Raw genomic sequence first — 14,449 nt, forward strand, 5'->3', positions numbered from 1 at the left:
TTAAATCCTCAAATATTTCTCCTTGATGAATGTACACAATTTTGTAAGCCATATAAATACACCTCACTTTTGCTAAGTTACATCTACTAAGTAATAGATGTGTAAAAAAAAAAAAAGTTGGGGGAGAAGTGTTTGTCCTTTGCTACATTGATAGGAAATAGAAGCTTTACAGAAAGTGTACACTTTTTTAAAAAGTTATTTGTAATTTCCAATGTGACTTACTTTACCCAATGGACTCTCTACTTTTGTTATAGGTAAGATCCTATGGCTCCAATGGTATGTATCTCTGGTCCCATGCATGAAATACCTCTATGTACTATATATTACATACCTCACAATGGCAATGAAATGTTCCATATCATCTCTCTTTCGATGGAAGATAAGATTACAATGTTCTAATTGGACATATTTAAAGTTCTATAAATCACTTTGTGATGACACCTCACTCATGTCTTCCATAGGCTTTCACACCCCATGGATTCACACATGATGTGTCTCCATCATGATTCCTCCCAGCTCTCAGAAGGCTCACAACTGCCTTCCATCTAGTTGATAACAGCATCTTTCATAAGACACTCTCTGAGAAACTCAGACAGTGAGCTCCATCTTGACAGACACCCAACTCTGTTATTCATATTCTTTCTTTCCTGCATCTTTTCATTTTCATAATTAAAACTACACACTTGCAATAGAAGGATCTGTTTTTGAAACGTATTTATAAGTACCAAGGCACATATAGTCCAAGAATAAAGTAACATTACAATAAATGATAATAATATTTGTAACACATGGGCCATGAGTCAAGAAGCTAATGTAGTTTACTATTTGATTGATACGTAAATAGAGCTATGGTACTAATACATAAAAAACAAATACAATATTTAAAAATTTATTTTTCATGCTCAAATCACTCAGCTGAGCATATGCATAAAAACTTATTTGGATATTTATCTTATGGTCTCAATGACATTTGAAGAGGTAATTAACTAAATATTAGCAAATGAAAATACATACAGACTATGAAACCATCCCTATAAAAATTAAAAAATTAATCAGGGAAGAAAGGAGGGAAAGAAATGAAAATAGGCCAAGGTCAGGAGTGGTGCCTCACACCTGTAATCCCAGCTACTTGGGAGGCTGAGGCAGGAGAATCACTTGAACCCAGGAGGCAGAGGTTGTAGTGAGCTGAGATTGCGCCACTGCACTCCAGCCTTGATAACAGAGCAAGACTCCATCTCAAAAAAAATGAAAGAAAAAAGAAAGAAAGAGAGAGAGAGAGAGAGAGAGAGAGAGAGAGAGAGAGAGAGAGAAAGAAAGAAAGAAAGAAAGAAAGAAAGAAAGAAAGAAAGAAAGAAAGAAAAAGAAAGAAAGAAAGAAAGAAAGAAAGAAAGAGAAAAAGAAAAAGAAAATAGGCCAGGCACAGTAATTCATGCCCGTAATCCCAGTACTTTGGGAGGCCAAAGAAGATCACTTGATCCCAGGAGTTCAAGACCAGCCTGGGCAACATGGCAGAACCCCTCATTTACAAAAAGTACAAAAATTAGCTGGGCATGGTGCTGTGTGCCTACAGTCCCAGTTACTGGGGAGGCTGAGGTGGGAGGATTGGTTGAGCCCAAGAGGCGGAGACTGCAGCAAGACAAGACTGCGCCACTGCACTCCAGTCTTGGCAACAAAGTGAGACCCTGTCTCAAAAAAAAAAAAAAAAGACAGAAAGAAAGGAAGATAAACCAAGCTCGTAGCACATTCAGTGATTCAGTGTTAATCATTAAGTCAGCTTGCTCTCTGACCTGCTTGACCTGCTTCCTCATAGTTGTTCGGTACTTACTGCTTCAGAATCACACAGACCCTGTTACGAGATTATAGTTCCCCTTAACTGCTGTGTAGATAACAACTTGAACATTATAAAACATTAAGTTTTCCATTTGAGCTATTCTTTCAGTGCTGCGTACCAATGAAACTACTGACGTCAGCTGGTCTGAAGGATCCCATAAGAAGCTGACTCACCAAAGAATGCAGTTTCCACATCCTGATGATTTCATCCCCCTTGCCCTGGTCAATCAATAACTCTAATTTTCCAGCCCCCTGCTCGCCAAGATCCACTTAAACATCTCAGCCCAGAACTCCTTGAGGGGATGGATTTGAGGGTCTCCTCCCATCTCTTTTCTTGGTGCCCTGCAATCATTAATGTCTTTCTCTGCTGCATCCCAGTTGTCTCAGGGTATTGGTCTGTTACTGTGCAGCAGGCATACAAACTTGTTGGTCCTATAACAACTAGACACAATCAAAATACTACCTTCTTTCTTTGTCTGTTATAGACACATTTTTAGGAGAACAGTGAAAGGTTAATAAATACTCGGAGGAGGGTAGGAATCGCTGTAGTGTGGAGAAAGATTACATTCTCAGAACAAAACTGGATAGGCTCAATGTTTTTTTTTGAGACAGAGTTTTGCTCTGTAGCCAAGGCTGGAGTGCAGTGGTATGATCTCAGCTCACTGCAACTTCTGCCCCCCTGGGTTCAAGTAATTCTCCACCTCAGTCTCCCAAGTAGCTGGGATTACAGGCACCTGCCACCATGCCCAGCTAATTTTTGTATTTTTAGTTTCAACATCTTGGCCAGGCTGGTCTTGAACACCTGACCTCATGATCCACCCGCGTCAGACGCCCAAAGTGCTGGGATTACAGGTGTGAGCCACTGCGCTCAGCTGATAGGCTCCATTTTTAACCACTTACTCTTTTCATTGTTCACTCCAGCAATGCTGGAGTGTGGGCACGGGACTCCTGGAAGCCCCTCAAGATCATTTCAGGGATTTGCAAGGTGAAAACTATTTTCATAATAATACTGATAATTTTTTGCCTTTTTATTTCTCATTCTTTCCTGAGTGTATCGTGAAGTTTTCCGGAAGTTACATGAAGAATGATATTGAATCAGATTGAATAGAAAAGTAGGTATGAGAATCAAGCTGTCTTATTAAGTCAGACTGTGAAGAGATTTATGACACTAATTTTTTCTTTTCTAATTCTTTTTTTGTTTTGGAAAATATAGGTAGTTTTCATTTAAAAGGTTATTTATTTTAACATGAAAAGGTTTACTATTATTATTTTAATTGAATCAATCAATCGAGAATTTTAAAAGTATCTCAGTTTTAACTCTAATATGATAAATGTCAATATAAACAACTTACATAAACAAAAGGCATTTGGGGTCCTCAATGATTCTTAGTGTAAATGGGTTCTGAGATCAAATAGTTTCAGAACCTCTGATTTATACTTTACCCTGGTGATCCCATTCAAACACACATGCTATAAGTTGAACTATGTAATTAAGAGGTGATTGTTCTAAATATTTATTTTAGGGGGGAAAAAAAAAAACCAGTAACTAAGAGCAGCTGGGCATGGTAGCATACACCTATAGTCCCAGCTACATGGGAGGCTGAGGGAGGAGGATTGCTTCTGCCTAGGAGTTTGAGGCTGCAGTGAGCTATGATCACATCTCTGTATTCCAGCCTGGGTGACAGAGTGAGACCCCATTTCTAAAGAAACAAAATAAAAATAATTAAGAGGAGGTTATACTGGAGTAGGGTGGGCCTCTAATTCAATATCACTGGTATTTTTATAAAATAAACACCATGTGAAAAGACAGATAGGCACACAGGGAGAATGCCATGTGAAGGTTGAAGTTATGCTGCGACAAAGCAAGACACTACAAGAATCTAGGAGAGAGGCCTGGCACAGATCCTACCGTAGACTCTTCAAAAGGAGCATGACCCTGCTGACACCTTGATCTTGGACTTCTAGCCTCCAGAACTGTCAGACAACGTATATCTGTTGTTCGAAGCACCTAGCTTGTGGCATATTCTTATGGAAGCCCTGGCAAACTAGTACACTGTAACTTTAATCTTCGAATAAAAACCAATGATCCCCAAGCCGATATGGTTAGTTTAGACTTCTTTGCTGAGTTTCACAATCACATATACCATATGGCTTCTTAGGCATTTTCCATCTTTACAAGGTATCTGAAAACTAAACATGTTTAAAATGATACCAGTCATTGTAACTCTCCTGAGAAAATCTGCTCTATTCCTGAATTTGCTTTCTCTGTGAAGTGTACCATCTTCTTTAACACTTGCCTCCTTTGATTTACACATCCAATCAATCATCAGCACCTGTCAATTCTATCCTTTAACACCCTCTCATGATGGTTAATTTTATATGTCAACTTGGCTGGGCCACAATGTCCAGATATTTGGTCAAACATTATTTTGGATGTTTCTGTGAGGGTGTTTTTGGATGAGATCAACATTTAAATCAGTGAACTTTGGGTAAAGCGGTTTGTACTCCATGCTGTGGGTGGGCCTCGTCCAATCAGTTGAGGGTCTGACTAGAACAAAAAGACTGACATCCCCCAAGCAAGAGAGAATTCTGCAGCAGATGGTTTTCAGACTTGAACTGTAGCACTGGCTTTCCTCTGGGACTCTAGCCTGTCCTCCTGCCTTGCAGAATTTAAACCTGCCAGCTTCTATAATCACTCGAACCAATTCCATAAATCTGTGTGTGTGCATGCGTCTGTAAACACACACATCTTATTAGTTCTGTTTCTCAAAATAACTCTGACTAATATACCCCTTGCTGCTTTTTAAATCTCACTGTCACTGTATTAGTTCAGGCCACCATCATCTCTTGTCAGGACTATGACAATATCCTCATAACCTCTATTTCCTTAGGGCTTTCCCCTTCCAATACATTGTTTCTGCTTCTGTCAAAATGACCTTTCAGGCTGGGAGGTTGCAGTGAGCTAAGATCATGGCACTGCACTTCAGCCTGGGAGACAGTGAGATCCTGTCTTAAAAAAAAAAAAAACCCAAAAAACAAAACAAAACAAAAACAAAATGATCTAAGAAACCTGACTATGTACATCACTTTCTAGTTTATAAACATTCACAGGCTTCCCATAGCTTTCAGGGTAAGACCCTTGGCATAGCAGAAAAGAAAGAAAGATACCATTAGGAGAAATAGATGATGGGTTGATGGGTGCAGCAAACTACCATGGCATGTGTATACCTATGTAACAAAACTGCACATTCTATAAGGGTACTGCAGAACTTAAATTTAAAAAAAAAAAAAAAAAGAAAGAGAGCTCACAATCTGTCCCCTACTATCTCTTCCAGTTTCTTCCCCAGCTACTCCTCCCTGCACATAAAGGAGCTAACTTTCAGAACTTTTTTTTTTTTGAGACAGAGTCTTGCTCTGTCACCCAGACTGGAGTGCAGCACTATGATACTGCAACCTCTGCCTCCCAGGTTCAAGTGATTCTTCTGCCTCAGCCTCCCGAGTAGCTGGGACTACAGGTGCGTACCACCATGCCTGGCTAATTTTTGTATTTTTAGTAGAGACGGGGTTTCACCATATTAGCCAGGCTGGTCTCGAACTCCTGACCTCGTGATCCGCCCACCTCAGCCTCCCAAAGTGCTGGGACTACAGGCGTGAGCCACTGTGCCCAGCCACCTTCAGAACTTTTCTACTGAATTCTTCACTTTCTCAATGATAACTTCCTGTAAATACATATTGCCATGCTGTACTCTAGTGCTTACCTCCTAATAGAGTGACTACAGTCATGACCAGTTTTCCTGATTCTAATTACAAAGTTTGTTTGCTAAATTATGTTGATATTATTCTATTTTAACACAGCTTTTTACATAATATTACTGTTTTTCTTCTGTTAAAATGTTATATTTGTTTCCTGGGTGGAAGATACAAACTATAGTCAATTCCTGAAAATGTTTATATATTTTAAAAGTACGAAGACTAAACTTAACGGTATGGACATTACCTTAGAAGATTAGACATTAAGAGACATTACTGCAAAATACTTGATAATGATTGTTATAATTAATAATTATACTTAAAAACACATAATTAACTCTGGTTACACACTGCCTGGGTTCAAATCTTAATTCTACCTCTATCTGTGTGACCTTGGGCAAGTTACTTAACTTCTCTGTGCCCCCGTTTTGTCATTTTAAAATGAGATAGTAGTACTTTCCTAATAGGGTTCTATGAGGATTAAATTGGCTTCTAAATGCAAAATTCCTAGAATAGTTCTTGGTGAGTAGCAAGTGCTATATGTTAGTTGTTGTTGTTATCATTTTCTCCTGACAGTGGCATCAGTAAATGGAAAGATTCTATAGTGAGACAACTTGGATTCTAATCTTGGTGCTAGTACTTCCTATTTGTGTGACCTTGGCCAAGTTCCTTAATTTCTATTAGCCTCAGTTTTCTATCTGTAAAATGAGATGATAATAATACCTACCTCATAGAGATGTCGTGAGGATTGACTTAAAATATGTAAAAGTGCTGGGCGCAGTGGCTCATGCTTGTAATCCCGGCACTTTGGGAGGCCGAGGCAGGTGGATCACGAGGTCAGGAGTTCAACACCAGTCTGGCCAACACAGTGAAACCCCGTCTCTACCAAAAATACAGAAATTAGCTGGGTGTAGTGGCAGGTGCCTGTAATCCCAGCTACTTGGGAGGCTGAGGCAGGAGAATCACTTGAACCCAGGAGGCAGAGATTGCAGTGAGCCGAGATCGTGCCACTGCACTCCTGCCTGGGCGACAGAGCTAGACTCCGACTCAAAATAAATAAATAAATAAATACGTAAAAGTCTTACAACCATGCTTGGCATATGGTCAATATTATAGAGTGCTTGCAATTTTTACTATTGTTATCTTCAGTAATACATGGTCCATATTAATCATATTACCTTGTATCTTGTTCAGATTTTGTTTTGTTTTGTTTGTAAGTTCTCTAAACCTCAGGTGACAAAGGCTATCTATGCATGCTTTTTTATTCTTAAATTTTCAGTGTGCAGATACCTGATACCAATCACTTTCTTTTTTTGCCCTCTCTTCTTTAGAAAGTAAACCAACCAAACCAAACAACTCACCAACAATATACAGTCACTCTTGCCAACCAATAAAACAACTAACTTTATTTATTTATTTATTTATTTATTTATTTATTTATTTATTTGAGATAGAGTCTTGCTCTGTCGCCCAGGCTGGAGTACAATGGCACGATCTTGGCTCACTGTAGCCTCCGCCCCCCAGTTTCAAACAATCCTCTCACCTCAGCCTCCTGGGCAGTTGGGATTACAGGTGCCTGCCACCATGCCTGACTGATTTTTGTATTTTTTGTAGAGATGGGGTTTCACCCTGTTGGCCAGACTGGTCTTGAACTCATGACCTCAAGTGAACCTCCCGCCTCGGCCTCCCAAAGTGCCGGGATTACATGCATGAGCCACTGTGCCTGGCCTCAAACAACTAACTTTAAACTATATAGACATACCAGCATCTTGTGCTTAGGTTCATAGCTGTGCGAGATGCCTTTCCCTATTTTATTCAACTTGTAATAGTGCTGTCAATATCTCTTAGGACTTAAAATGTTCAAGCCTCCAAGAAAGACTGTTAACTGTTACTGCACTGTCAACAGACATGTGCCAACAAAATGAAGTTAAAAGCTAAGGCTTATCTCCCCATACCATTTCTTCACATTTCATCTCACCCTCTTCTTCCCTCCCCACTGCCTCATCCAGAATATAATATACTATGGTAAGAAAAGTAGGGAGAAAAACACTATCTCAACAAAATAACATCTTGCGTTGGTTATTAAAAATCCTGAATGCTCAGTGTAGGGATATATGAAATACAGACAGCATCATGAGAGAAATTTGGCACAAGTAACTAATACTATTGTGAATTTTCTATGACAATGTATGTCATAATCCAAAAATAAATAACTGCAATTATTTTGTACTTTTTGCATTTTTATAAAAATTGGAAATATTTTCATACCTTTGTTTATGTCAATGAGTTGTTTCTTTTTCTTCTGGCGTTCTAACTTTTCTTGTTCAGCTTTCTCTTTCGCAAGTTTTGCCCTCCTGGTCTTCTCTTCCATTTCTCTTCTCTTATTGTTTTCTCTCACTGCTTCCTATACATATAAACAAAGTTAAACAAAAACCTTTCCATTACTTATATAATGGAGAAGTTTTACAGTTTTAAATTTGTATAAATATGCAGAGATGGGAAGGTATTACAGCAGCTGGAAGGTGCATACATATACTTTTGAGAGAGACAATTAATTGTAAAATGTCTGTTCTTGAAAAAAGATTTAGAAATAACTCAGTCTTCAATTGCCATTACCTAGGGTGCCAGAAAATTAAGGACATCAATGTTACAGATTTAACAATAAATACGCTTTATCTGTTGTTAAAATATGAACTAGTTTGACACATGAGAAGACATAGTAAGGAAATATGACTCAGCAAGTATTTTATCCCCTTTATTGGATACTTTGCTGTTATCTGCAAAATTGAGATTAATAAAAAAACTACCTTATAGGATTTTTGTGAGGAAAAATGATACGAACATAAAGTGCTTAGAATAGATCCTGATATATTACAATCAAGGAATTTTAGTCTATGATGATGATGGTGGTGGTCCTGGTGCTGGTGATAATGATTACATCTAATCATGCAGGGCATGAAACAGCAGTATTATCACAGAAAAGAAATACCTTCAAATATGACAGCTTTTTACATGCCAAAATATTTAGAAATGCTGAAACATATTTCAAGCTATCATCTGTTTGATTTTGGATAGATTATTTGTGGAACATAGGCGAATGAGTACATTCCAGCAAATGGTATTAGAGAAAGCTGAATTAATGTGATCAGCTGGAATATCAACTTCCTTTGAGTTCAGATAAATCACGAATGCAGAGACATATCAACTACAAGTTCCTTCCATCAAGTTGCTCTGTTTCTTTTATGATTGATTAAAAATACTTCATAGCATGTACAAACTATTTCACAAAAACTATTTTGTTCCAGAAACCCTAAAGAAAAAGACTCAATAACAAGAATACATCTACAAGGCTTTGCCTGGAGGGGTTTACATGGAAATAATTTTTTTCTTTATGTTAAAAGACACAGTAGTTTAAAATAGCCTTAAAAACACTTTCAAAATTCTCCTGACGTGCAAGAATTGATTTCTTCCTAAAAAATCTAAATTATTTTACCTTCACTGGTACCTCCCCTTTCTCCCGTCATTGTTTTTGTGCTCTTAGACTCCATAGCAATAGGCTAGGAGCACAAAGGCACCTGGCTATTGCAGACGAACTCAAAGACTACCACTTAAAAATAAACTGGCATACTAGAATCATAATTTTAAAGCAGGCTTTCTCAACCTCAGCACTACTGTCACTTCAGGCTAGATAATTCTTTGGTAGGAGCTGTCCTGTGCATTGTGGGATGTTTAGCAGCATCCCTGGCCTCTACCTGCCAGATGCCAGTATGATCCCACTCCAGTTGTGATAACCAGAAATGTTTCCAGAAATTGCCAAATGTTACATGGAGGAAAAACTTGCCCCAGGCTGAGAACTACTCATGTAAGGGATTTTATAAAAATAATTTTTTCACAAAAAATTAGCATCCACTCTGTTAAACCAAGCTTCCTTTTACAGATGTGGAAACTGAATTCTGAATGAGTTTAAGTACTTGGCTAAGGTCACACATTTATGTAATTACAAGGCTGGAAGGGAACACTGGTTTAGTGTTTGTTTTATTGTACAAGGAAGAAAAGAAAATGTGGATGTAACATCAAAAGCGTAAGTAACAACAAAAAATAGATAAATAAGGCTTCATCAAAATTAAAAACTTTTGGCCATCAATAAGCACTGTCAAGGAAATTAAGAGACAACCCAGAATGGTAGGAAATATTTGCAAATCATGTATCTGATAAGAATATATAAGAAGGGCCAGGCGCGGTGGCTCACGCCTGTAATCCCAGCACTTTGGGAGGCTGAGGTGGGCAGATCACGAGGTCAGGAGTTAGAGACCAGTCTGGCCAGTACAGTGAAACCCCGTCTCTACTTAAAAAAAAAAAAAAAAAATAGCTGGGCATGGTGGCACATGCCTGTAGTCCCAGCTACTCGGGAGGCTGAGGCAGGAGAATTGTTTGAACCTGGCAGACGGAGGTTGCAGTGAGCCAAGATTGTGCCAAGATTGTGCCACTGCACCCCAGCCTGGGCGACAGAGCGAGACTCCATCTCAAAAAAAAAAAAAAAAAAAAAAAAAAAAAAGAATACATAAGAAGCACTTAAAACTTGACAATAAAAAGACAAATAACCCAATTAAAATGGGCAAAGAGTTTGAATAGATATTTCTCCAAAGGAGATAAACATACATACAATAATCACATGAAAAGATGCTCACCATCGTTAATCACTAGGGAAATGCAAATGAAAACTACAGTGAGGTACCACTTCATAGCCACTAGGAGGGCTATAATTTCAAAATAAAAAAAAAGATAATAAGTGAGGATGTGAAGAAATTGAAACTCCTGTGCATTGCTGGGGTAAATGTAAAATGGTGGCCATTTTGGAAAACAGTCTGGCAATCCTTTAAAATGCTAAACATAGAGTTACTATATGATCCAACAATTCCACACCTAGATATATACCCAAAAGAAAATAGATGTTCATACAAAAACATGCACAAGAATGTTCATAGTAGCATTATTCCTAATAGCCAAAAAGCAGAAACAACCCAAATGTCCATCAATGGATGGATAAACAAAATGTGATATATATCCTTACAATTGAATATTATTCAACCATAAACATAATGAAATGCTGATACATGCTAAAACATGTATGAACTTCACAAACATCATGCTAAGTGAAAGAAGCCAAATACAGGTCACATATTGTATGATTCCACTTATTTGTAATGTCCAGAATAGGCAAATCCACAGAAACAGAAAGTAGATTAGTGGTTGTGAGAGGGTGGATGAGAATAAACTGATAATGAATATGGAGTTTCTTTTGTGGGTGGTGGTGGGGAGGTGATGGAAGTATTCTGGAATTAAGATAGTGGTGATGGTTTCACAGCCTTATGACATACTAAAAACCACTGATTTTTCTTTTCTTTTCTTTTCTTTTTTTTTTTTTTTGAGATGGAGCCTCGCTCTGTTGCCCAGGCTGAAGTGCAACGGTGTGATCTCGGCTCACGGTAACCTCCGCCTCCTGGGTTCAAGTGATTCTCCTGCCTCAGCCGCCTGAGTAGCTGGGATTACAGGCATGCACCACCACGCCCGGCTAATTTTTGTACTTTTAGTAGAGAAGGGGTTTCATCACGTTGGTTAGGCTGGTCTCAAACTCCTGACCTCAACTGATCAGCCCGCCTTGGCCTCCTAAAGTGCTGGGATTACAGGCGTGAGTCACTGCACCCGGCCAAACCACTGAATTACATACACTACAATGGTAAATTTTATGGTACGTAAATTATCTCGATAAAAATTAATCACATTAATAAATAGATGTCTAAGAAAGACAGGATGGAAGTAAAATTGTAACTCAAAAGGGAAAAAACAATGTGAAAAGGCATCACATATTCAGGCCCTGATACTAATAAGCTATATGATGTTTGGCAAGTAACATGAAAAGAGGCAAGTAGCAGAGGAAAGAAAGAAGGCTAATGCTTGTATATATTTTATTAGTGGTCAAATCTCTGATTTGGTAAACAGTCACCAAGATCTGGGTGGACTATTAGATTATCAATCTAATGGGTTGTTTAGATGCTAAGTGCTGCCATTAGGAATCCTCAGTAAAAGTTTATTAAATGGAGGGAAAAAAACCACTGGTTACTTGCATTTGTATTTCTTCTTTGTTCTGATAATGACAGCTACTCTTTAATGGAACTCTATTACGTACCAGGTGTTTTAAACATTATCTAGTCTTAAATACATACTTTGTAATCTTTATAGAAAACCTGCAAAGTAGGTATTATTTGTTCCATTTTATACATGAAATTTAGGTTCAGGTAGGCTAAGTGACATACCCAAAGCTACACAGCTTCTTAAGTAACACAACCATTTAGGATTGTTTGGCATTAGCCTCTACGTTCATTTTCACTATCAGGATGCCCCCCAAATAGAGTTGCCAGATAAAATACAGGCTTCTCAGTTAAATTTAAATTTCAGATAAACTGTGAATACTTTTATTAGTAGAAGTATGTCTCATATAATATTTGGAACATACTTAAATAGAAAAAATCATGTAATATTTAGGATATGTTGATACTAAAAAATTATCCGTTATCTGAAATTCAGCTTCAACTGAGAATCCTCCTATATTTTCATTTGATAAACCTGGCAGTCCGATTCCCAAGACTGTGTTGATATTTTATAAGCATCCTTTGATAGACTAAGATCATCTAATAAAGACAGTAGAAATGATTACAAAAAGAAATGCCCAAATCAAAACCACATTTTGAAAATAGAAATGTTGATATAGATTATTGATAAGCATTATATTGTACATGAACTTGAATCATGCTATTTCTGTAGCATTCTCCATATATTTATTATTTCTGGAAAATATGTTAAAACTAAAAAAAGTGTTCATATAAAAATCAAACTGATACAATTTGCGATAGAAGAAAATAAGGCAAGAGATTAAATTTTTATATGAGAGGGAGGCTTGCAACAGGCACTGCTAAAACAACATGAATGTAGATCTAGTAAAGGATAAAGCAGAACAAGTAATAGGTCTATCAGTTTATATCTGAAATGTTTCAGGAATACATTTAACTACAAAACAATCACAATTTATAATGGCATGTGTAATCTTTAAGAGGCCAAAACAGAATTTAAAAAATCATTTCTGTGGTTTGGCATTATTGACAGTAAATGAAAACATCTACAAAGGCATATATTTTTCAAGCAACACAGACTAGAAAATGATTCTGGTCCTGATGTCACTGGTGCTGTTTTCATGAAAAGGCCTCATGCTGAAAAGAATAACATATTCCTCTTGGTGTTTTTACTTGGCTCTGGCTTTAGGAAATTAGGGATAGAAAATACATGCTTGTTTAATTCTCTTTCCTTAGGAAATAATTTTAAAAGAGAAAGGGAAATCTTAAAGATACTTTCATATCAATAATCTTTAGTTTTTAAGACATTGTTTAACCCTTCTAAAAATGTAAAAGCTGGTGAGGAAAAAAAATTATTTTGAGGGATGGGATATATTCTCATCATCCTAATTCTTACAAAATAAAAATCAAATAATCAAAAGAACGAAAGCAGTAGGAGCAAATTTAAGGTCAGGTTAAGAAAATCCCCTAAATAATTGACTGTGATTAACATTACTTTGTACTTGTCAAGCCTCGCTAAACATTTTAAAACACTAACTCATGAGTACTTAAACGTCATTCTCAAGTAAGCATTAATCATTATTTCTCAAGGTTGGAAATGCCAACTGATTAGATTCTGTCATTGTACAGGACAGTGTTCTGTTAAAAGGATGCTAATTGAAAAAGTGTTTTGGTACTAACCTCATACAAGATAAGAAATATGTTTACAGCCGGGTGCAGAGGCTCACGCCTGTAATCCCAGCACTTTGGGAGGCTGAGGAGGGCGGATCATGAGGTCAGGAGATCAAGACTATCCTGGCTAACACGGTGAAACCCCATCTCTACTAAAAAAAAAAAAAAAAAAATTAGCCGGGCATGGTGGCGGGTGCCTGTAGTCCCAATTACTCAGGAGGCTGAGGCAGGAGAATGGCATGAACCTGGGAGGCGGAGCTTGCAGTGAGCTGAGATCGCGCCACTGCACTCCAGCCTGGGCGACAGAGCGAGACTCCAAAAAAGAAAAAAAAAAGAAATATGTTTACAGAAAAAAGTCTCAGTTTTACTGGCATACCTATTTGTTAAGAGTTGGTAAAAGGTACAAAAGGAGCAAAATACAAAGAAAAATGTATCTAGGATTTACTACAAAATATTCACCAACCTAATTTTAAATCTCTTGCTGAAACCTCTATTGCCTTACTGAAAAAAAAAATGTGAATAAATTACAAATCTTATTTCCCTTGCTATGCATAATTACCAAATAAGACCTATGGACTAAAAATGTCATATGCTAAAAAAAAAAAAAAAAAAAAAAAAAAAAGAAATTCATGTAAATGCTAAGACCTCTCATTTATTTCAATTAAGCTTTAAGAAATGGATGAAACTGATTCAGAAAATTCCAAGGAGCCCAGATGCCAGCCTCATTCAGGTCAGGTCTACACGAAGCAAGCATCTTCCAACCTTGCCTTGATATTTGAAAACATAAACCACCACTACCACCACCACCACCATCACAGCAAACAATTTCTTACTACCATTGCTTCTATTGGCTTCCTATTTCAGAGCTGACTGCTGAAGTACTTTACAAGCACCACGAGATCACTGAAAGCTGAAGGCATATTTCAGGGACAGAGAAATAAAACAATTAGTAGTAAGGATCCTGGAGTCAGAAAAATCTGGTTTCAAATCAAAGCTCCATCACTTATCCTAAAAACTGTGTGACCTTGAACAAGTTAGTTCATGTCTTTGAGCTTGAGTTTCCACATCTG

General features: G+C 37.5%; 1 protein-coding gene across 1 annotated transcript in view; it reads right to left on the reverse strand.

The window, feature by feature from the left end:
• DIAPH2 (diaphanous related formin 2) overlaps positions 1 to 14,449 on the reverse strand; it is a 904,603-nt gene that overhangs the window by 204,056 nt on the left and 686,098 nt on the right. Inside the window, exon 26 of the mRNA XM_073013533.1 lies at positions 7,849 to 7,984. Coding sequence (XP_072869634.1) covers positions 7,849 to 7,984 — 136 coding nt within the window. The remainder of the gene's footprint in view (positions 1 to 7,848; positions 7,985 to 14,449) is intronic.

This window comes from Chlorocebus sabaeus, chromosome X, assembly GCF_047675955.1.
Source record: "Chlorocebus sabaeus isolate Y175 chromosome X, mChlSab1.0.hap1, whole genome shotgun sequence".
In the NCBI taxonomy this organism is placed as follows: domain Eukaryota; kingdom Metazoa; phylum Chordata; class Mammalia; order Primates; family Cercopithecidae; genus Chlorocebus; species Chlorocebus sabaeus.